Raw genomic sequence first — 22,537 nt, 5'->3', positions numbered from 1 at the left:
TGTTTTCGCCAGGGAACCAGAACGAACAGCAAAAATTCAGCTACTGGAACAAATCGGAAAACAAACCCTAACTCAACATCACCAGAGTTAAAGATCGGTACTATCAATGTAAGACCGATCTTTAACTCTGGTGATGTTGAGTTAAAGATTACTTTATCCCTGAATGGCAAAGAAATGGAGCTAGCTGAGGAATTAGATAAGTACCAGATTGACATAATAGGGGTGACTGAAACAAAAAAGACCAAAACTGGTGAGATCTTTCTGAGCAATAAATACAAAATGTTATATTCAGGCAATGACAATCGAGCAAAAGAAGGAGTAGCCATAGTATTCAACACAAAATACGAGGCTAATCTTCTTGAATGGCAGTCAGTCTCAAGTAGAGTTATGTGGGCAAATATGAGAATGGGGAACTGGACAATGAGACTTATTTGTGCCTATGGTCCCACAGAAGGTTCTACTAAGGTAGAAGTGTAGGAATTTTTTGAGGCTTTAGAAAAAGCAACTGACTGACACAATGAAAAAGGAAAAGTTGGTCCTTGTTGGGGATCTAAATAGCAGAGTAGGAAATGATTGTGAGACATACAAAAATATTTTGGGAAAATTTGGAGAAAAGAGCAAAGCTAATAATAACGGCAAATATCTGTTGGATTTCTGCTCAGGACATGGACTGGTTATTACTAACAATATGTTCCAACATAAAAATGTGCACAAATTTACATGGAGAGAAGAGGCTAGGAATAAGAAAAGTCTCATTGACTATGTTATTGTTGATAGTGATGTTTTCTCCCTGGTGCAGGACACCAGAGTGTACAGAGGATTTGAAATTGGAAGTGATCACTATTTAGTCTTGAGCAGGATAAAATTCAATTTCATATTGAAAAGAATAACATGTAAGAAAGTTTTAAAGCGAATAAAAGTTGAGCAGCTCTCAGATGTGAATTGTAGACTAAAATACACAAAGATTATTGAAGAAAAAATGAAAGAGTTTGAGAACACGAATCAAACCTTGGAGATTCAGTGGCAAACTCTAAAGAAAACATTGACTGATTCTGCCAGAGAGGCATGTGGTGAGGTTGTCTGTAAGGATAAAAAAATCAGAACTCCCTGTTGGACACAGGAAGTTAAAGAGGCAGTGAAGGAAAAGAAGAAAGCATATCAAAAGTTCCTGTCAAATAAGTCAGCTAGTGCTCTTAGAGAATATAGAGACAAACGTAAGAATGCTAAACACTGTGTAAAACTAGCTAAACAAAAGTCATGGGAGGACTTTGGCAAGAATATAGAAAATAAATATCAAGAAGGTGGCAAAATATTCTGGAGGTTGTTGAAGAAGCTTAGAAATGGAGGAAAGAGTACTGTAAAAGGAATTAGAGATGATAAAGGTGACATGAAAAAGGGAGAAAAAGATATCCTTGAAGTATGGAGTAATTACTTTGAAAAACTGCTAAATGAAACAAGCAGTGATGATGGCACAGTGGTAAAAAACACTGACCAGGCATGCAGTCAGGAATACATATCCATACTTGAAGTAGAAAAAGCCATCAAAGGCTTGAAATGTGGAAAGGCAGCAGGAGTAGATGATATTCGACCAGAAATGCTGAAGTATGGTGGTATAAGAGTCTTACAGTGGCTGCACTGCATAGTTCAGAAAGCCTGGACAGAGGGACGAATTCCCGATGATTGGAGTAGAGCTCTCATAGTACCCATATATAAAAAGGGAAATAAAACTGAATGTGAGAATTACAGAGGTATTTCCCTACTGAGTGTTCCTGGCAAGATCTATGCAAGTATACTTGAGAAACGGTTGAGAAGAATTGCGGAAGAAAAACTTGGTGAAGAACAAGCTGGATTCAGGCTAAATAGAGGCTGTCAGAATCAGATCTTCACTTTACGACAAATAGTCGAGAAAGCATGGGAATATAACAAAGATCTGTATTTAAGTTTTGTCGATTTGGAAAAGGCATATGACAAGGTGCCAAGAGAGAGAAGCTATTCAATACGCTGCAGTTATATGGTGTCAATGGGGCATTATATCAAGCAATACTTGAGTTTTTATTTGAGTTGTAAGTCAGCAGTTAGAATTGAAGGAAGTACAGGAAGATGGTTTAATGTTAAATCTGGTGTGAGACAAGGATGTACATTATTCCCTCTGTTATTCATTATCTATATGGATCACGTTATGAAGGAAAGTGGTATTAAACATGATATCAAAATTGGAGATGTTAATGTCAGCTCTTTGCTTTATGCGGATGATGTTATACTTCTAAATAAATCTGCTACAAGTCTGCAAGATTCTCTGACTAAATTGAATAGCTGTTGTAATAGATATGGTATGAAGGTCAGCAATAAAAAGACAAAGACAATGAAAATAGGCAGAATCATTGAAAATGTCAACTGTGTTGTGAATGGAGAACCTGTGGAACAAGTAAACATTTCAGCTATTTAGGCACGATTTTTACAGAAGATGGCAAATTAAACATAGAAATAGACAACAGAATCAGCAAAGCTGGTATAGTGGGAAGTCAATCGAATAAATTCATATGGAATAAGAGAGAAATTAGTCGGAACACAAAATTAGCTGTATATAAGACAGTGTTCAAACCAGTTTTAACTTATGGATCTGAGAGTTGGGTCAGAAGTAAAACACTTGACCAAAGACTAGAGACCACAGATATGAGAGTCCTGAGAAAGATTATATGCGTGAACAGATGGCATCAATGGCAGTATCATATTAAAAACAAGGATATTTGGAAAGAACTTGACATTGTCAGCATTCAGGAATGCTTTAGCAGAGCTAATCTCAGGTGGTATGGTCACTTAAACAGAATATGCGAGGAAAGATTAGCAAAACAAGTGTTCTCTGCCAGGTTGGCAGCAAAACAACCCAGAGGAAGACCAAGATATAGGTGGATTGATACGGTACAAAGTGCCTTAGACAATAGAAATATAAGATCTGATAATGTTGGAGTCTTGACAAGTAACAGACTGATTTGGAGGAAAATTGTAGATAGGAAATTAATAATGATGTAATTTTTTTTCATGTAGTACTATCATACTACATGAAATTCCTGCTATATACTCAAGGGGTATATAGCAGGAATTTTTCCATCAAATTCCTGCTATATACCCCTTGAGGGTATATAGCAGGAATTTGATGATGATGATGATGATGATTAAGCCAAGAATTGGGTTGATCAACCTTTAGTATGGGCAGACCTATACTATAGTATAGATAATATATAGAAGTGTGGGTGAAGGGATAGAGCCTTGCAGAACCACTGTTAGTTGCATAGTTAGAAAATAAGGAACCATACATCACACCATACAGTGTGCATCCAGTCAGAAAGCTGGCAGCCGTGTTGCAGAAATCTGGGTACAAACAAAAATGATGGAAGCCTACTTAAAAGGCATTTGTTTCAGACCTGGTCTTGAAGATTAGTCAGACTTTTCCATTACATTTTTCCAAAGATGGATGATATAAATAAGCAGATCTTCTATTGACTGACAGTGACAGAATCTATATTGCTGATCATCTGATAGACATCAAGGTACATCAAGAATTGAGTGTTGATGGTTTCTCCATTACTTTAAGGAGAACTGAAGTGAGAGAAATTGGATGGTAGTCAGATGGTAAACATTTGTTACCCTTCTTAGGAATGGGATGCATGTGGACTACTTTTCAAGCAGCAGCAGGCACAGATACCAGTGTAATGAGAGAATGTAAGAAGACATCATAGGCCTCAGATTTCATAGGTTGACAAGATGCAAAGTTGTCAAATTGGTGGGAGATTGGGGATGAACAAGAGGTCATCCCAAGAAGCTGTATAAAGAGAGTGTGAGCAATGGAGTGAGAAATAGGTTTTTTGCATGGAGAGTTGTGAATGATTGGAATGTATTTCCTGACAGTGTGGCATCTGTAGAGAATTTGAATATGTTTAAGGCAAGGTACGTATGACAAAGGGACCTCCTAGATGAGTCTTTGATTTTATTATTATTATTATCCCAAGACTCCATGGAGTCTTGGGATAATAATAATAAAAGATTCTTCTGATCTCTTTCTGGTTAAAGACCAAAGGGACATTTAGCATTCAGCATCTGGAATGATTGGAGACAAAAATGATATTAAAGCAACTCTTACATATTCTAAAAGAAAAAGAACAAATTATAACAATTTGATGAAATATGGGGGTTAAAGACTGGTTCTTTTAAGATATGTTCTTTCTTGTGATTGCTTTAATATCATTTTTGTTCTAGGTGTTTATCAGAACTTTCCAACCCCCCCCCCCCCATGGTATATATGCATGTGCGCATGCACACACACACACACACACACACACACACACACACACACACACACACACACACCACACCACAATATACTGCTCCTAGACAAGCATATATCCTGCTGTCCCTAAATTCTAGAAAATATGTAAAATTAAAAACAAGGAATAGCGTTTTGATTGTTGATATAATATACAATTCTGGTTTGTGCTACCCTCCAAACTTGCCACTTCTAGGCATTAGTTGCTTACAATGTAGGTTACAATGGTTCTGATATGCATACAGTATTTTGCTTATGCTTTTGCTGCAGGCTACAATCATTAGCATGAAACATTCTTCAGACTTGCCACCATTGTCGAAAAGCATCTGTAAGCATTGCACTTTAAACAATAAGTAACCTCAGGTATTTGTTTCAAGTAGTTGTTCTGCATGTAATAAAAACTATTGCTTAATGTTAATTTCTTAAGCATATTATGCTAGTTATCCCCAAGTGCACTACAACCATAACTTAACTTCAAAATTTAAATTAAGGAGAAAAGGATATGAAAAGACTTGAGAACCAGTTATTTTATAATGTGATAAGCATATCACATTATAAAATAAGCATATATGATTGCTGCCAGTATTGCCAATCAGTGCACTATTCGTAGCAGGTATGCACAATTTGTAAATTTGACGTGCTTATTTATAATGTGTTTTTTACATAAAATTAAATAACTAGTAATATGTTTTATTTGATAATATACATGAAAACTATTAAAATGATCAGTGACATAAATATTAGTATGCACCAATCAAAGCCAACCAGTGATACTTATGGATGCATTTGAATTTTGTCAAGACTAAAATAACATTTCCTTTAGTTGTAACTATCAATATTATTATTTTGTTAATTATCAACTGATTAAAGATATAGAAATAAACATAATATCTGTACCTAATTAGTAAAGGTGTTAATGAAATTGGAATATACCAAAATATGATGGAATAAGAAACCCTGAGGCAGTATATGTGAGAAATCATCTGAATATCTAAATTACCTTCTGGAATGCATAGAACACATTGTCTCCCATGTGTTTCTTACTGGATCAAAACGCTCTACACTGCACATACAAAGACCACCATCATTCCCTCCCACAACATACAGCATACCATCTAGTGGTGCAACTCCACAACTACTCCGGCGATTGATCATTGATGGAATGTGGTGCCACTTGCCTTCCTATAAAGATATCAAAAAAATTATACCAATTAAAATTTTAAATAACTTAAAATCATAATAAATTTCAAGAAAAAATTTAATTGAATATTTAATAAATTTTTAAACATTATTTCAGGACCTCCATGAAGTCAGTCTCAGTTCAAAATGTTTGATTTAGGTGCTACAAATTCCATCATGCTAGTCCTTAAAATCATTTATCATGCACACACTTTACACCCTCTCAAGGAAAACATTTCACCTACTACTCCCCATATAAAAAGTCTACTTCTCATTCCCTTGACATATTCCTCTCATTCTGAGGATACTGTCCTTGATTTTTCTCTTTATTTTGCCCTTAGGAAAATCTCCATAATATCTATTTAGTATGTATCAATCCAGATTGGTCCTCTTAACTTCCATTGCTTCAGTCACATCACCCTTCTTTTCCTGGTTATTGAGTTCTTCAGATAGCATTCCCCCAAGTTGCTTTATGGCTGACAAGTCTCTTTATTCTTGCAAAATTCAGTTACTAGATCAGTGTACCATAAGAAGAATACCACCATATTCTTATTCCGCTAATCTATATCACTGCAGTAATTCTCTTGATTGTTCTCTTTACCTCTTAAGTGTTCCCTGAACTTCAATATTATATTGATCTCATGTTGATAGTTTAATGGAGTGAATTAAACAGCAGTTTCATGACCCTAATATTTTGTCCATCACAGAAACAATCATCTGGGATACAGTATAACACAGGGACAACACAGCAGAAATGTATAGACTTAGTCTGCAGTCTTAAGAAGGGCATCATCTATCATTGCTAGTAAGAAGCTGAAAAGGGAATCTGAGAATTACAGTTTCCTATATCTCAAAAAGTTTGATAATTGTTTAGGTTAGGTCAGTTTTTAAGAACTGCTGATTCCAAAAGTCTCATATCAGTACTTGCTGCAATGAAGCATAGCAATTTTTTTCCATTTAATACTCTGAGTGGCATTCATAGAATGGTTTGCTAAATCTAAATATCCAAAACTGTAGTGACAAATGAATTTATGTTTTGCAGATAGATACTGGTAGATTTCCTGAGAGGAGGAGCTGGTCTTGGGGAGGGGGGGGGAGATGAAAACAGCTAACTTGAAATTAGGTTTGTTGAAAATTTTTCCACTTGGTTACACTATAAATTAAAGATGCCAAGAAGTTATATTCTTGGTTTCATCCTTTATCCAGCTAAGAAGTTATATTCTTGGTTTCATCCTTTATCCAGCTAAGAAGTTTGCATGTGAAGTCGCTTCATGACCGGGCTACTTGTATAATAGAGACTAATAACTTCACATCAATTGTCTTAGTATCCCACAATGCATTGCACATATCCTGACAGACATGTATAATACTATGCATTATGGGAAGGGCCACTACCCAGACTGGTTTTGACCTTTATTGAGGTGAAAAAGTAAAGGAGTTGCTCATCATAGGCCTAGAGTAGTTAGTATAGGGGTGTAAGAGAGCCTGACAATATTAGGAGAAAGAAAGACAGATAGATAGATAGCATGAGAGACAGAGAAAAGGTCTCAACTCTTTTATATCATCATATAGCTAAAGGGCTATCGGTTTTCATTTTTCAATTTCATATAGATGAACAACCAAAAGACCAATTGAAACTAAAGCATAAAGATAACTGATACCCAGGTGGTTAGCCCCCATCTGGGTTAACTGCCTTGAGTTGGCCTTTTCTGCCTGGGATTGCTCTCCAGTCATCCCTGCAATTGACTATAAGACCACATTGAATTAAGAGAATGGAACTATTTAAAAAAACTCTTGTAGCAAGAATAGACCTGAATTTTATCTCACCCTGGTGAATATTGCATAATGTGAGTGGTCTACACCATCTAGTGACAAATTTGATATCTCCTAGAATGCTTCTTTCAAAATACAAAAATCGTCTGACTGAACAATAAAATTTCCACAGTACAATATTATAAAGCATTTGGATGTCATATTGCTAGTTTTCAAATCCATATTTCTTTCTAACCTTCATTCAGAGAGAAGTATAATAGATATGTGTTAGCTGAGTGAGTATGTGTGGTCTCCCATAATGAGCCTTGGATGTAATTGGAATTTCTATATAATAATTACAATAATAAAGTTTGGTTGAGTATAATAATAACTTGTACCTACTCTAGGATCCAATCTTTCAACTGATGAGAGATAACTAGCACCATCATATCCTCCAACAGCATATATAGCACCATCTAATCAAAAAGGATGAAATATTACAAATGGAGTGCAATTGTCCAATTTCACAATATTACTTTTAAATAAAATAAACTAAGACCTGATATTTTTTGGATATGTAAAAAACTGATTATGTGGGAAAAAACTTTTGCAAAATTTCAGTGAGAAACTAATTTCCTTCAATAACAAAAAAAAAAAAAAAGCTAACAAAAAAGCCTTTAAAATTATCATCATCATCATCCATTTCTAACATTGTATCTTCAGAGCACATACAGGATATGAGTATATCATTATCTTTATATTATTACTAGCTTTCTATCAACAATTTTTGTCCAAATTAATTTATTATTGCTGTTATTAATATTACACCTCCATAAAGTCAAATGAGGTCTCCACTGTCATGCACTCAATGAACTTTGACTTAAATTCATTCCCTGTTTCCTCAACTCTACTCACCAACCACTCTCCATACATAGAATCTGCTCCTTGCTTTCACTCTGTTTATACAGTTTCCTGTGAATAGCCGTTCATTATTTTTCCATCTCCCTCCATTCTATGAAAAATCTCTTCTGCATTTAATTCAATAACAACTCCTTACCAATTTATATGTATATCATATCAACCCATTCCTCTTCCTATTCTAGAATACTGAGTATGAAAACAAATTGAGGGAATGCCAATTTGTCTTCATACTCCTTTCTTGTAAATAAACTTGTCTAATTTTTTAGGAAATGACAATGTAAACTAAATTATTAATTATAAAAACTTTAATTAACAATTACCTATATTTCTTCATACTCAATATTCCAGACCTGTACTTACTTAGTCAACTTCTATGGACTTTCCAATATATCTATTCGTGGTGGTGGTGGGGCAATAGATGGAATTGTGTTGATGGTAGTAATGTTGTGTGTAGTTTGGATTAGGTATTGAACTCCTTAGAGGTTTCATTTAATAGGGAGGGAGGATAGAACAAATGGGAGGAAGGAAATGAATTTTATGCAGTTACTAAGGGATAACTACTTGAGACAGCATGTAATGGAATATACTAGGGATTCGAGAGCGCTTGACCTAGTAATTGCATCTGAAAAACTGACTATTATGAATATGACCATATTGCCACCAATTGGTGAGAGTGATCATAAGGTCTTGACCTGGGAAGTGGCTAAATGAGTGTTGCTTGGATCAGTGCCATGGCATGTTAAACTGCAAGGGCTGGATGTTGATAGTGCATGGGAAGCGGTTAAGGAGTGTTTGAGGGAGGTAATGGCTAACTGCATACCTAGAGTCCAAAGAGTAAATCATGTAGGAGTTTAATGGATGAATAACACCATTAAGCTTGAGCTGCAAAAAAAAATAAACAATTGTGGATGAAATTTAAGGAGAAAGGTGACCTGCAGGCACATGAACAGTAGAAAGCACAGGCCAGAAGGGTAACTAGTATGGAAGGAAAAGCAAATGCAGATTATGAAAGGAAATTAGCAATGCAAGTTAAAGTGAATAACAAATAGTTCTTTCGATATGCTGCAAATAAAAGAAAAAATGTATTCGGCAAAATGATTCTAAGGAATGCCGATGGCAGGAAGGTAACTGAATCAGCTGAAATAGAAGAATTTCTAAGCGAATACTTTGCAAGATTTTATCATCCAGGCATTGATATTGCAGGAATGAGAGAATGAATGGCTGATACAGGAATTGAAGTGAATGAAATGGAGGTGAATAGTATATTACAGAACCTTAACATAAATACATCTGTGGGATTGGATGGTATACTAGCTCGAGTCTTACGTGAAGCTGCAATGGAATTGTCAGTTCCCTTGACCATATTGTTTAATTTAAGTCTCAGCTCTGGGTTAGTCCCGAGGGGGTTGGAAAGAGGGGAAGATAGTTCCATTGCATAAAGGAGGTTTCAAGACTGCTATTGTAAATTACCGACCAATCAGCATATCAGGATTCGTTGTCAAGGTTTTGGAGATATTAGTCAAGAGCAAAATACAGGAATGAATAGCTTAAAATGAGATACTGTAAGGAGGACAGCATGGTTTTGTGAAGGGTAGATCATGTCTCAGTAACTCACTCATGTTTTATAATACAGTGACTGCTGTACTGGATAGGATAAGGCTGTACTTTTTGACAGGATACCATATGGAATAACCAGTAAACTGTAGCACATGGGGATGGATATAGGGTTGGTGAGATGGATAGGAGGGTTTGATGGAGAGATATCAGAGAGTAGTTTTTTTCAGGAGTGGAGTCCAAAAGAAGGCCTGTTACTAGTGGTGTGCCACAGGCTTCTGTTCTTGGACCACTGCTATTTAATTTGTTCATTAATAATATAGGAAAGGATCTGAGAGGAACTGTTCATTTATTTGCTGATGATGCAAAGTTGGGTAGGGCAATAGTGAATGCACATGATTTGAATAGATTGGCAGTCTGGGCTCATGAGAATGGATATCAGTTTAATGTAGCAAATTATAAGGTTATGCATTTTGGGGTGAAAAAATTAGCAGCAGTATATCACATTGGTGGAACTGTACTCCAGGAGGTTGACGAAGCCAGAAATTTGGGTGTGTTGGTGGATAGGCAGTTGAAGTTTAGGGGGCACATAGCAAAAGTGGCTAAATCAGCTCATCAGATCACTTGGTTACTGAAGAATACTTTGACGAGCAGAGATAAGCAAACTATTGTTCCTCTTTATCGAGCCTTGATAAGACCCCCATCTTGACTACTGTGCCCAGATCTGGGCTCCTGGGTTTCTTCTTGATGGGGAGGAGGTAGAGAGGATCCAGAGGCGAGTGACCAAGATGATAGCTGGTCTATGGAATGAACCTTACGAGAACAGGTTGAAGATTTGTGAGTTACAGGAACTAGTTGATAAGTGGAAAAGGGAAAAGTGATATGATTGAGACATTCAAATTACTGAAGGGTTTTTACAAGATTAATTCAGAGGAAATTTTTCAGAACAGATCTGGTGATGGGACAACTAGGGGCCATCCATGGAAACTCAGCAAGAATGTAGTTAGCAAGGGTGTTAGAACTAGGTTTTTTACTTGGAGAGTGGTGAATGAGTGGAATAAGCTGCCAGAGTTTGTTGTGGGTGCCATGACTGTAAATGAATTCAAAGCAAAGTATGATAGATACTGTGCGAATGCCGAATAATTGTTCTTGATATGATATTTAGGGCCTCCCTCAATGAGTCTAAGGACTCCTTGGAGTTGCCCGTAATAATAATAATAGTAGTAAAGTCGCAAATCTCTGTTCTACTCTTCATAGCTCTTTCCCAACTTTATATCATCTTACATATCACTATTTTAATCTCTTCCAGTGTCATCAACAAACAAGTTAAATAGCAGCAGTCCCAAAACAAATCCCTGGCAAACACCAGTGGAGGCATTCCTCTTCTAGGACACTGTTCTCCAATATATAATTTGCTGATGTCTCAGACTCTCTTAATATTAATATTCAATGGATTAAATTAAAAACTCTAGCTTCTCATTCAGCTTACATTACAGCCAAAAACAAGTGTAAAAAGTTATCAATGATTCCAAAGCAAACTTCATAAGAATGAAATACACTAAACTTGTCCCTGCTCAACACTATAGTGACCTGTTGACACAGGTCACTATAGTATTATAGATCCTGCAACCTTTCATGTAAGGGGTCATCATAAAAAAAATTGTAATGGATTTATTCAGAATGATATTATCAACTGAACAAAATAAAGAACTGACTTGAATATCTCAAATTTTGATATCAAATTTAATGTCACTTCCTTCATAATTTGATCCATATAGATTATTATTAATACTAGACTTCCATGGAGTCAAAAGACTCATCATAGGAGCCACATAAAAAGTCCATCAAACCAAGCTTTAAACTCATTTAATGTAACTGCATTCACAATGTCAGGCAATGCATTCCATTCACCAACCACTCTCCATGCAAAGAACCTGCTCCTTATACCTGTGCTCACCCTCGTTATACAGCTTCCAGGGATACCCTTTACCAACTTAAATGTCTTAATTTCAATCATATCCCCCCTTCTCTTCCTCCTGTTCACAAGGCTTTGTAAACTTCATTCCCTCAATTTGTCTTCATATCCCACATTATAAAGACAAGTTATCACCTTAGTCTTCTCTAGACCTTTTCCCAATATATCCTGATCACCATGAAAATCTGGGGCCCAAATCTGTTCACAATAGGCCATATAAGACCTGATCAAGGCTTTATACAATAGAACCAGAAACATTTTTAATTTTTGCATAATAAGGTTCTCTGCATCATTGCCATTAACCAATGCACTGACTTCACAACTTGTGCAATGTGCTCTCTGAACTTAAGATCCTTGTTCATCACTACTCCAAGTTCTCTTGTCTCCTTAACTTCCTCCAACATTTCCCAAAGTGTATACTTTGTATCCCATTGTTTCCTACCAAATTTCTACCCTATCATCTGCAAGCAGTTGTATATATACTCTGTAGTCATATGCCTCTGTAGTGCAGTTGGAAGAATGATGGTACATTGCACCCTCACCCTTCGATTGGAAAAGGCTTAAGTTCAATTCTTGTCTTGATGGGAGGAATCTTAATATGGGATTTTTTCAATTGAAGGTGAGTTAGCTAATCTCGTATGGAGGTAGCAGGCTTTTTTCTCCCAGAAACTTGGGTTTTCATCCCACATACAGACAAATCAGCCTTCAGAACACAATCAATTTACAGACACAAAATACTGGTGGTGGGCAGTAGATGACATTGGTGTAAATGGTGATGTTAATGGTGGTTCAGTGTAGTTGATGAATTAAGTGGTGGACATGGAGAGTTGTAGAGTAGGTGCCCTCCCTCAATGAGTCTTTGGACTCCTTGGAGGTGTCATGAAATAATAATATCGGTAGTTAAACCCAGCATCATTAATGTACAAATTAAATTACAATGTTCCCAAAACAGATCCCTGTGACACCCTACTAATGACTTTCCTCTTTTGGGATACTGCACCTCCATACACAACTTGCTGATACCTATCTGAGAGCCAGTTGCCTATCCAACTCGCTAATCTATCATCCAATCCCATCTGCTTCAGTTTATTTACCAACTAGTGGTGTGGCAATCTATCAACAGCCTTTGCAAAATCTAAGATATACCACTGTGTATGCATCTCCCTTGTCCAATACATTTGTTACCTTGTTATAGCAGTACATAAGCAAGTTAGTTAAACATGACCTCCCTTTAAAAAAACCACGCTGACAAGTATAAAGAACTGTGATCAAAAAACTGTATCAAAGAACTGTTATCAAAAAACTGTATCAAAGAACTGTACAAAAAACTGTTATCAACCACTTTTGTAACTTATCTCTCACCAACTTCTCTAATACCTTAACTATACAACTCCAGATATACAGATAGGCTTATAATTTGTAGCCTTAGCTGTATCACCATGTTTGTGAAGTAGAATAATTTTACCTTAACTATGTCCTCTGTAGCAGATACCAATCTCTATCATCCATTAACATCATCTTACTATAATCATCCTTTTTTCTACTTGTCACACATCAAAAAAACTCCACAGGATTTTTCTTGGGCTGATTTCATAATTTCTGCTCACACTGCACTTTTGCTGTTCTTCCCAACTAAGTCACTCTCCTGACCTGCTCTTTATGCAACTGATCGTTATTCTAGATGTACACTGATTTTTACATCAAACCATCTTACAATTTAAGCATAGGCTATGTACTAATCCACATTTCTACAACATAATTATAGGACTTGATATTTTCTCATATGTCTTTTCTAGATTAAATACAGATCCTGATATTGCAATGTTAACACACATTTTCAGTTCGTCATCATCATCAAATTATTGACACGTACCCTCAAGGGGTGTACAGGATATTATGATAGTACTACATGAAGAACTTACTGGTAATTAGTTTACGGAATTAACAATGCATATAAAGTATATTAATTAAAGGTAACTTTAATAAATAACTTCTATATTTTGGCAACGTCACGTTGCCATCTTCAGGAACATAAAGATATGGTATGTGCATGCAGGCACTAACAAAAGCAAATGAGGAAGAAAGCAAGAAACTAATATTGTTCCTAAAGTCCTAATGATGCCCTCTGGTGGGCTAATTTGGTTGACTTGGCAGTTGGGCTGAAGTTCTCAAAATGTAAGTCTCCCAAATTTGGGGTAGTTTCACGCACCCAAATTTGTTGAGGTTAGGAACGTTTTTTAGAGCTGCTGAAGATTCCTTGAATAATCTCTCGTATTTAAACTTGCTGCGTTGTATTATTTTTGTTTTCTTCCAAAAATAATACACCGCAGCAAGGGATTTTTATAATTACTGCTTCTTTCCATTGTTCAGGAATTTTTTCTATCTTCCATTTTTCATTGTATAGCCTTTGTAATTTGGCAGTAGTTGTATTGAGCTCAGCTTTTAACATTTTGGCATTGATATTATCATTTCCACATGCTTTGTTAGATTTTAGTGCCTTCAGGGTCTTTGACTTCGCTCAACGAAATCTCGTCTCCGGAAATGTTCAAAGTGGGTGTTACACTAGTTGTAATATTTTGTGCCTGTTGACATCCTGTATCTACCTTTGCATTTAAAGTTTCTTCAAAATAGTCTCTCCACCTTGCTTCGATTTTGGAGTCAATCGTCAATGACTTTCCTTGTTTGTCTCTAATGGAGGAAGGGATTGCTTTTTTGTTACCATTGATTTGTTTCATAATCTGATAAAGTTGTCTAATTTGTCCATTTTCTACAGCATATTGTGCTTCTTTTGCTAATTCATCAATAAATTTTCTCTTGTCGGCTCGCAGCTCTCTTTATGCTTTATTTAGTTCATTATTTATTTAGTATATAAATAATTTATTTAGTATATAAGGTGCATAGCGATTGCTATGCACCTTATATAATCGTTCTGAATTTGTATTGTTCATTAATGATTTAATCTTTTTTCTCTCTTTGATGATCTTCCAAGTTTCTGCAGGAAGTTTGGAAGATCATTGTTTAACCATTCTTTATTTTTCTTCATTTACCAATTACATCTTCAGCAACCTTCATCATATGTATTTCTGAAGTTTTTCCAATATTCTTCTACTTTGTTTTCTACTGTTACATCTTGATTTTCCTCTATTTTTAATATATTGAATCTGTTCTTTATCTCCAAAGCAAACTTTTCTCTTGTTTCTTTAATTTTTAATTTTTCAATATCAAAAATGCAGTTCTTGAACTTCTTTTCTTTCTTAACCCACCTTACCGGCCATTAAAGATCAAATATGCGTCCTCAAAAGCTTCGTATCCATCATAAATTTCAATGTAATATCAATGGTATCACAATTTTAATATGCATCCATGGAAATGTAGACGTATATATAAGTCCTGGCCGGTAGCGTGGTTAATACACATCGAAGTTTTAATTTCAACTTTGTCACTAACAAGAAGTGCTCACAACCAGGGCAGGCGGAAGCGGGCATTGAGAGCATGCGGGAGCAGCCGCCGGGGTACGGTTCATAAGTTCATTTTTAAGAAACAAAATTTTTATCATAAAAACAAAAAATTCTTAGAATGATCAATATTAAAATAAATAAGGCTGGATACACCGAATAAAAATTTAAAAAAAAATTGTATGTTTACAATTTTGCAGTGAGAGCAGGCTAAATGCTTGCCTGCAGAATGTTGTGTCTACTGCAGTCTATCTAAAGTGAAACGGTGAACAGTTTTGATGCGGAGAAACGAATTTTGGTACAAAACATTTGTTATTAGGTAACCAGTCATATCATATGACTGGTTACCTAGCAACAAGAGCTTACTGACAGTAGCTCAGTGTGGACTATTATTTCGTCTCTGTGTAGTGTTGTGTAATAATTTCTTGTGGGTATAAAATAGAAATGGAATCAAAAATTTAAAAAAAGTTATTCGGTGCACAAAATCATAAGTGTCATGCTGCGAAAGAAGCAGATATTAAGAAACAAACTGGGGCTCTTAATAAATTTGTTAAAATATTAAAATATTCTGATGCAGATTGTAACCAACTCGATAAATCAGAGTTGACGAACCGTACACATCATCCGGTTTGCATGAAAGTACTATTGAACAAGACAACAAGATGCATGATTTAAGTGAAAAACAGGAGAAGATTCAGTTGTAGTTGACCATGACACTAATAACACATTGTTAGTCTCTGTAAATTAAGATCCAGGTGAATGGGGAAATATTGATGAAAAATTACGAGCTGTTTTAATTGAAATGGGGCCTGTTCAAAAGAAAAATATAATACATATGGTCATAAATTTGGCGACACGTATTATAATAGAAAAATGGAAAATGGGGAGCTCGTGCCAAGAACATGGCTTATTTATTCCGGAACTTTAAATTCTGTTTTTTGTTTTTGTTGCAAACGTTTCGCACCTACTGAATCAAGTAGTCTTGTAGAAGGTTATAACGATTGGAGAAATGTAAGTACAACTTTGCATAGACATGAGACTAGTTTAACTCACATGAAAAATTTCTTAAAATGGAAGGAACTCGATAAAAATTTAAAAAACAAAACTACTATTGATTGCCAGACTCAAAGCATGTATGAAATGGAAAAGGAACATTGGACGAGTGTTTTAGAATGCTTGATTGTAATTATAAAATTCCTTGGTAGCCAAAATTTAGCTTTTCGTGGATCATCTGATAAATTATATGAAAAGAATAATGGCAATTTTTTAAAATTAGTCGAACTGTTTGCGAAGTTTGATCCTGTTATGGAAAATCATGTTGAAAGGGCCCTACAACAAAACAATAGAGTACACTATTTGAATAAAGACAGTCAAAATGAAATATTGGAAACTTTAAGTAACGCAATCAGGGATACAATTTTATTATCAATTCGGAAATCTAAATATTATTCCATAATTTTAGACTGCACACCTGATGCAAGTAAAACAGAACAAATGATCATTATTATTTGCTTTGTTTCCTGTGACAATGGAATTGTCAAGATCAGGGAAAACCTTTTCGGTTTTGCAGATATATCAGATTCCACAGGACGTGGTTTACGTGCAACAATAATGGAACAACTGGAAAAATGGAACATTCCTATTGAAGACATGCGAGGTCAAGGGTATTACAATGGGGCAAATATGAAAGGGAAAAAAAATGGACTCCAAATTGGCGTTTGAACAAAAATCCTAGAGCTTTTTATGTGCCATGTGCTGCTCATACTGTAAATTTAATCATTAACGATGCAGCCAAAGTGAATGCAAATACAATTAGTTTCTTTGCAATTATTCAAGAAATATACAATTTCTTTTCATTCTCTCACAAACATTGGGCAATCCTTTTAAAGTTCGTAAAAAATTTCACATTGAAACAGCCATCAGAAATGCAATGGGAAAGTAAAATTAATGCAATTTGCCCTCCATAATATCAGTTAGGAGAAATTTACGATGCACTTTTTGAAGTTTTAAATAATGAAAATTTTAATAAAGAAACAGCATGAAGCACAAACATTATGTACCTAAAATAAAGGACTACAAATTTATTTGCTCTCTTATAACTTGGCATGATTTACTTAAGAGAATAAACCCTGTGAGTAAAGTGCTTCAAGACAAAAATATGAACACTACATTTGCTTTAGAATCTATCAAAAACTTAAAAATATTCTTACAAGAGTATCGATGAGATACAAATTTTAAAGAAGTTTCAAAAGAGCTGAGTGAAGAGGTGGATGAAGAACAAGAATTTAAAACTGATATGGAAGTTTGATGATGAAAGTAGACACGACAATTTGACTATGAGCATCATGACGAAAGCCACAATCGCCAGAAGATAAATTTAGAGTGAATGTGTTTTATACACTTCTAGACGTTGCAATGTGTTCATTAATAGAACGTTTTGAACAACTAAAAACATATTATGATAATTTCAATTTCTTGTATAGATTACTACAAATTAATAACGAAGATTTATGAAAAAATTGTGACAATTTAGAGATTCTCTTGAAGGACGGTGACAGTAGAGACGTAAATGTAATAGAACAATATGATGTGTTATGTGCTTTCTGGGTTATTTTTCAGAAGGATAATTTAAATATTCAAAACCCTTTTGATATTCTTAATTTTATTTTGTCCAATAATTTATCTTTCCCTAACTTTTCAATTGCTTTAAGAATACTATTAACCTTACCTGTTACTGTAGCGAGTGGTGAACGTTCCTTTTCCAAGTTGAAATTGATTAAAACCTACTTAAGAACAAGTATGTCACAAAAAAGGCTTGTTAGTTTGGCATTAATAGCTATTGAAAATGACACATGTGCGGAATTAGACGTTAAGACCATTATTTCTAATTCTGTGAATATGAAATCGAGAACCCTAAAATTTTAATTTGAAAAATTTCAAGTATATTTATGTAATTTAATTTATTTTCTGTTATTCTGTAAAGATGTTATTTTTTGAATACTTATATTAAATGTTCTAATTATTTCTGAATTATTTTCTTATTTTCTCATCTATCTTGAGTTTCTTTTATTTTCCTAAAAGATAGTTCCACTTATAAAAATTATTAAGAAATTTTTACAAGTTACTAAGAATTTAGTAACTTGTAAAATGCAAGAATTTTTTAAACTTTAGTTCAAATAAATTTTATCTTTAATTAAAATTCATTTTAATTTTGTTAGCGATTCAGGTCAGTGAGAAGGCTATAATCCCTGTATCATTATATTCAACGATTTTAACGATTATCCTGCCTAGTCAACACCTCCGGTTCGTTACATTTAGCGAACCAACGTGTGGCTGTTCTGTCAAAATTTATTTTAAGAAATTTCAAATAATTTAAATTTTTATTGTCGTAAAAGAACCACACATGCCCGGATCATTACAGTGGCGCTTAGATAGAAATTGCATGCGGGCGACAAAGACCGTAGCACCGGCACTGGTCAGAACCAACATCTGCACCACATTTGACTCTCACATCAAGCATGGATCTTACGAATTTACTATTGATAGCATCCATATATGCTCTCAATATGCATCAATGGAAATGTGGACGTATATATAATTCCTGGCCGGTAGCATGGTTAATACACATTGAAATTTTAATTTCAACTTTGTGACTAACAAGGTGGTCAGAACCAACATCTGCACCATGTTTGACTCTCACATCAAGCATGGATCTTACGAATTTACTATTGATATCAACATGATCAATTTGTTTTTTTGTGCTGCTGTCTGGTGCGATCCAAGTCAATTTATGCAGTGGAACCTCAGATGACGAACTTAATTTGTTCCCGAAGGCTGTTCGGAAACCGAATTGTTCGAAAACTGAAACCGTTTTCCCATAAGAATTAATGTAAAATGGATTAATACGTTCCCGAACCCCAGATGATTGTTTATTTAAACCTTTACAACAGTACTTCATGCATAAGATGATCTTATGCGATCATCTTTATATATGATCTTATTATGATCGTATACAAACATAATGAAAATGCATAAAATCTTACATAAAAAGAATAAACAGATAAAATATAGATGAAAATTGTTCGCCTCTTTATTTTTGAGTATTGTACATATCGTTGATTTCGCCATACCGAACTGCATAGCAAGATCTGAGACTTTAATGCCATTTTCATGATTTCTTTTTTCATCTCTATCGTGGTTCTAACAACTTTTCGTTTCGCTTTGCTGCTATCACTATTCTTCTGCGGCCCATGGTGGCTTAATTAATAACAATTTATGGAAAAAAAATCAACAAAACACAAAGAAAATCAAGAAAACTCACTGCAAATTCGAGCAGGTGTCTGCACTTAACGAAGAGTGCCTGCGTAACTGACGCTTTCCCGCCTTACAGCCCTGCACGTGGTTGCCGTTTGTCTGTTCGGGAACCGAAATTCTGTATGGAAACCAGGGCATTTTTTGGTTCGGAAAATATGTTCAGGAACCGAATTGTTCGAGAACAGAGGCGTTCGACAACCGAGGTTCCACTGTATTTCTTTATGCTTGAATTTACTTCCTCCAATGACAAAGTTGTTCATTTCACAAAAGGATACAAACATATGCCATTTTCATTTCGGTCTCCACAAGCCTCGAAACCTAAGATTTTTCTTCTAAATATGATCTTTTACTCACTTTTGCATTAAGATCATCAATACGTATTATCATATCGTGTTTTTGGAATGGAATTTACTACTTTTTGGAGTTATTCATAAAAACATTCTTTTATTTCTTCATCTGCATCATTGGTAGGTGCATAAACCTGCACAACAGAAAGTTTGATAAATTTGGAATAAAACCTGGCTTTTATAATTCTCTCGTTTACTGGTTCCCATTCCATCAGGCTTTTGGTTACTTTTGGGTTCAATATTAGCGCAACTCCTTTTTCATGCTTCTCCTCTGATCCAGAGTACAATATTGTCTTGTTGTCTTTAGTTGTAAGTCTACCAAAAGCAGTCCATCTGAGTTCATTGATGCCTAAAATGTCTAACTTGTAATTGTCCATTTCATTTGTTACCTGCCTAGTTTTTCCTACCTGGTACAGTGCTCTGACATTCCATGATCCAATCTTAAACATTTTTTGTGGCTTCATAAGTGACTCTTTCAACAACAAGAGTTCCGAAAGGCTTTCCCCTTGGTGTGTCATATATACTTTATCCACATCAGACCAGGCCAGATACTACTTTTTTACACAATGAGTGCTTGCAAGACCCCAGAAGACCAGGTCTTCTGGGGTCTCGCAAGTCTCGTGTTGCCAGGAGCATTTGTTCAATCAGATTTGCAGTTTCCGTAATCAGATAATTTTTACAGGGAGGGGTGATTAGCCCTTCGCCCAACCCCCGAAGGGGACCCAGATATACCCCCGGGGACTGGATCTCCATTTATCACATCTTAATTTCTTCCACATTAATCTGGCAAGATTAATGTGGAAGAAATTTTTCATTAAATGGGAGAGGGTAGAAAAGACTATTCCTGAAAACTGCATAATGGAGCAGGTTCTCTGAATGCAAGGTGAATTGTGAGCAGAATGCATTGAGTGAGAGTGTGTGGTGAATGCAAACAATGAATGATTTTAAAGCAAATTTTGATGAGCTGTGTGTGATAGTGTGTACCACCCACAATGAGTGTTTTGATCCATGGAGGTCTGGTATTAATAATAACACACATATCCAAAAGAAAGTATGCTGTGCACTATGGGAATTAGAACAATTTGATATTATGTCCCCCCCCCACACACACACACCTCAATATATAGGTAGCCTATTGTAAAGTTACTTCACTAGCTCAAGCATGAATAAAGAATAAAAAGAAGAATATAAAATCTGACCTGACTTTTGTTTGGCTTAAATCCAGCTTGTTCTTCCCCATGTTTCTCTTCTGCACTTTTTTATAGCCTTTTCACGTAATCTTCTAACTGTAACATTTAGGTTTGTTTCCTCTTTTTTTTTTTTTAACTTTTATTATTATTACCTTAAAATCCCATGGAATCAAAGACTAACTTAAGGGGCCCCTTTTGTCATACACACAGCTCATCATACTCTGCCTTAAGCACATTCAAATTCTCTGCAGACACCACACTCTAAGGCAAGGCATTCCAATCATTCAAACTCTAACTCTGCATGCAAAAAACCTGCTTCTCGCTCTTGTTCACACCCTCCTTATACAGCTTCCAGGGATGACCTCTTGTTCTCCCCTGATCTCCCATCATTTTATGAAAAACCTCTTCAACATTGATCCTATAACAACCCCTTACCAACTTGTACATCTCTATCATATCACCCCCTCTTCCTCCAATCCACCAGACTCTGTAAATTGCATCTTCTCAACTTTTCCTCATATTCATTATTTCAGAGATCAGACACTACCTTAGTCAGTCACCTCTGGACCCTTTCCAACATCTCTTTTTCCTTTTGAAAAATCAGGTAACCAAATCTGTACACAGCAGTCTGTTTGTGGCCTAATCAGAGCCCTATACAATGGAACAAGGATCTCCTTACTTCTAAAGTCAGCCTCTGCATCATTCCCAGAATTCATTATGTTGTCCTTACAATATTGGCAATATGTCCTCTAAATTTTAGATCCTTATCCACCATCATCCCAAGATCTCTTATTTCCTCCACCTATAACAATATATACCCACTAAGTGTAAATTCTGCATCCCATCTTTGTTTCCCAAATTTTAAAATCTTCCATTTTGCAACATTGAACTGGTATCCCCACTCCCGTGCCCATTCACTCAATCTATTCAAGTCTTCTTGTAAGGACAGAATATCTGCTCTACTCCTCCTAGTTCATCTCAACTTTGCATCATATGCAAACAACTGAATATCCCCATCCAAATCTTCAATATTATTAACACACAGGTTAAACAACAATTGCCCTAAAACAGACCCCTGAGGCACACCACTAGAAACTTTCCTCTTCTGGGATGTTTCCCCCATACACAACTTGCTGATACCGATCAGACAGCCAATCTCCAATTCAATGCACTAGTCTAATGTCCAACCCCATCCACTCTAGTTTTACTATCAACTTATCATATGGTAATCTATCAAAAGCCTTTGCAAAATCTAACTTACTTATTACAATAAGGTCACAGCTTCATTGGACAAAGGAGATGTATCCTTTGTCCAATGAAGCTGTCACCTTATTGTAATAAGTAGATTACTAAAACATGACCTCCCTATAGCAAATTCATGCTGTCCATCAAAGATAATACCATTGTTTTCAATCCAATTCTGAATCTTGGTTCTCACCAGCCTATCCAATACTTCAACCACAACAAATGACACACACACACACACACACACACACACACACACACACACACACACACACACACACACA

The 22,537-nt window shown here is 35.5% G+C and overlaps 1 protein-coding gene across 1 annotated transcript in view; it reads right to left on the bottom strand.

The window, feature by feature from the left end:
- LOC150108287 (kelch-like protein 17) overlaps nt 1-22,537 on the bottom strand; it is a 128,284-nt gene that overhangs the window by 7,926 nt on the left and 97,821 nt on the right. The window contains exons 8-9 of the mRNA XM_090390437.1: nt 7,655-7,728; nt 5,322-5,503 (exon numbers count right to left, since the gene is read on the bottom strand). Coding sequence (XP_090246563.1) covers nt 5,322-5,503; nt 7,655-7,728 — 256 coding nt within the window. The remainder of the gene's footprint in view (nt 1-5,321; nt 5,504-7,654; nt 7,729-22,537) is intronic.

This window comes from Typopeltis vanoorti, chromosome 3 (genome assembly GCF_054136105.1).
Source record: "Typopeltis vanoorti isolate ZY-2024b chromosome 3, IOZ_Tvanoo_1.0, whole genome shotgun sequence".
NCBI classification, from domain to species: Eukaryota; Metazoa; Arthropoda; class Arachnida; order Uropygi; family Thelyphonidae; genus Typopeltis; species Typopeltis vanoorti.
This window is presented reverse-complemented; position numbering and strand designations above follow the sequence as displayed.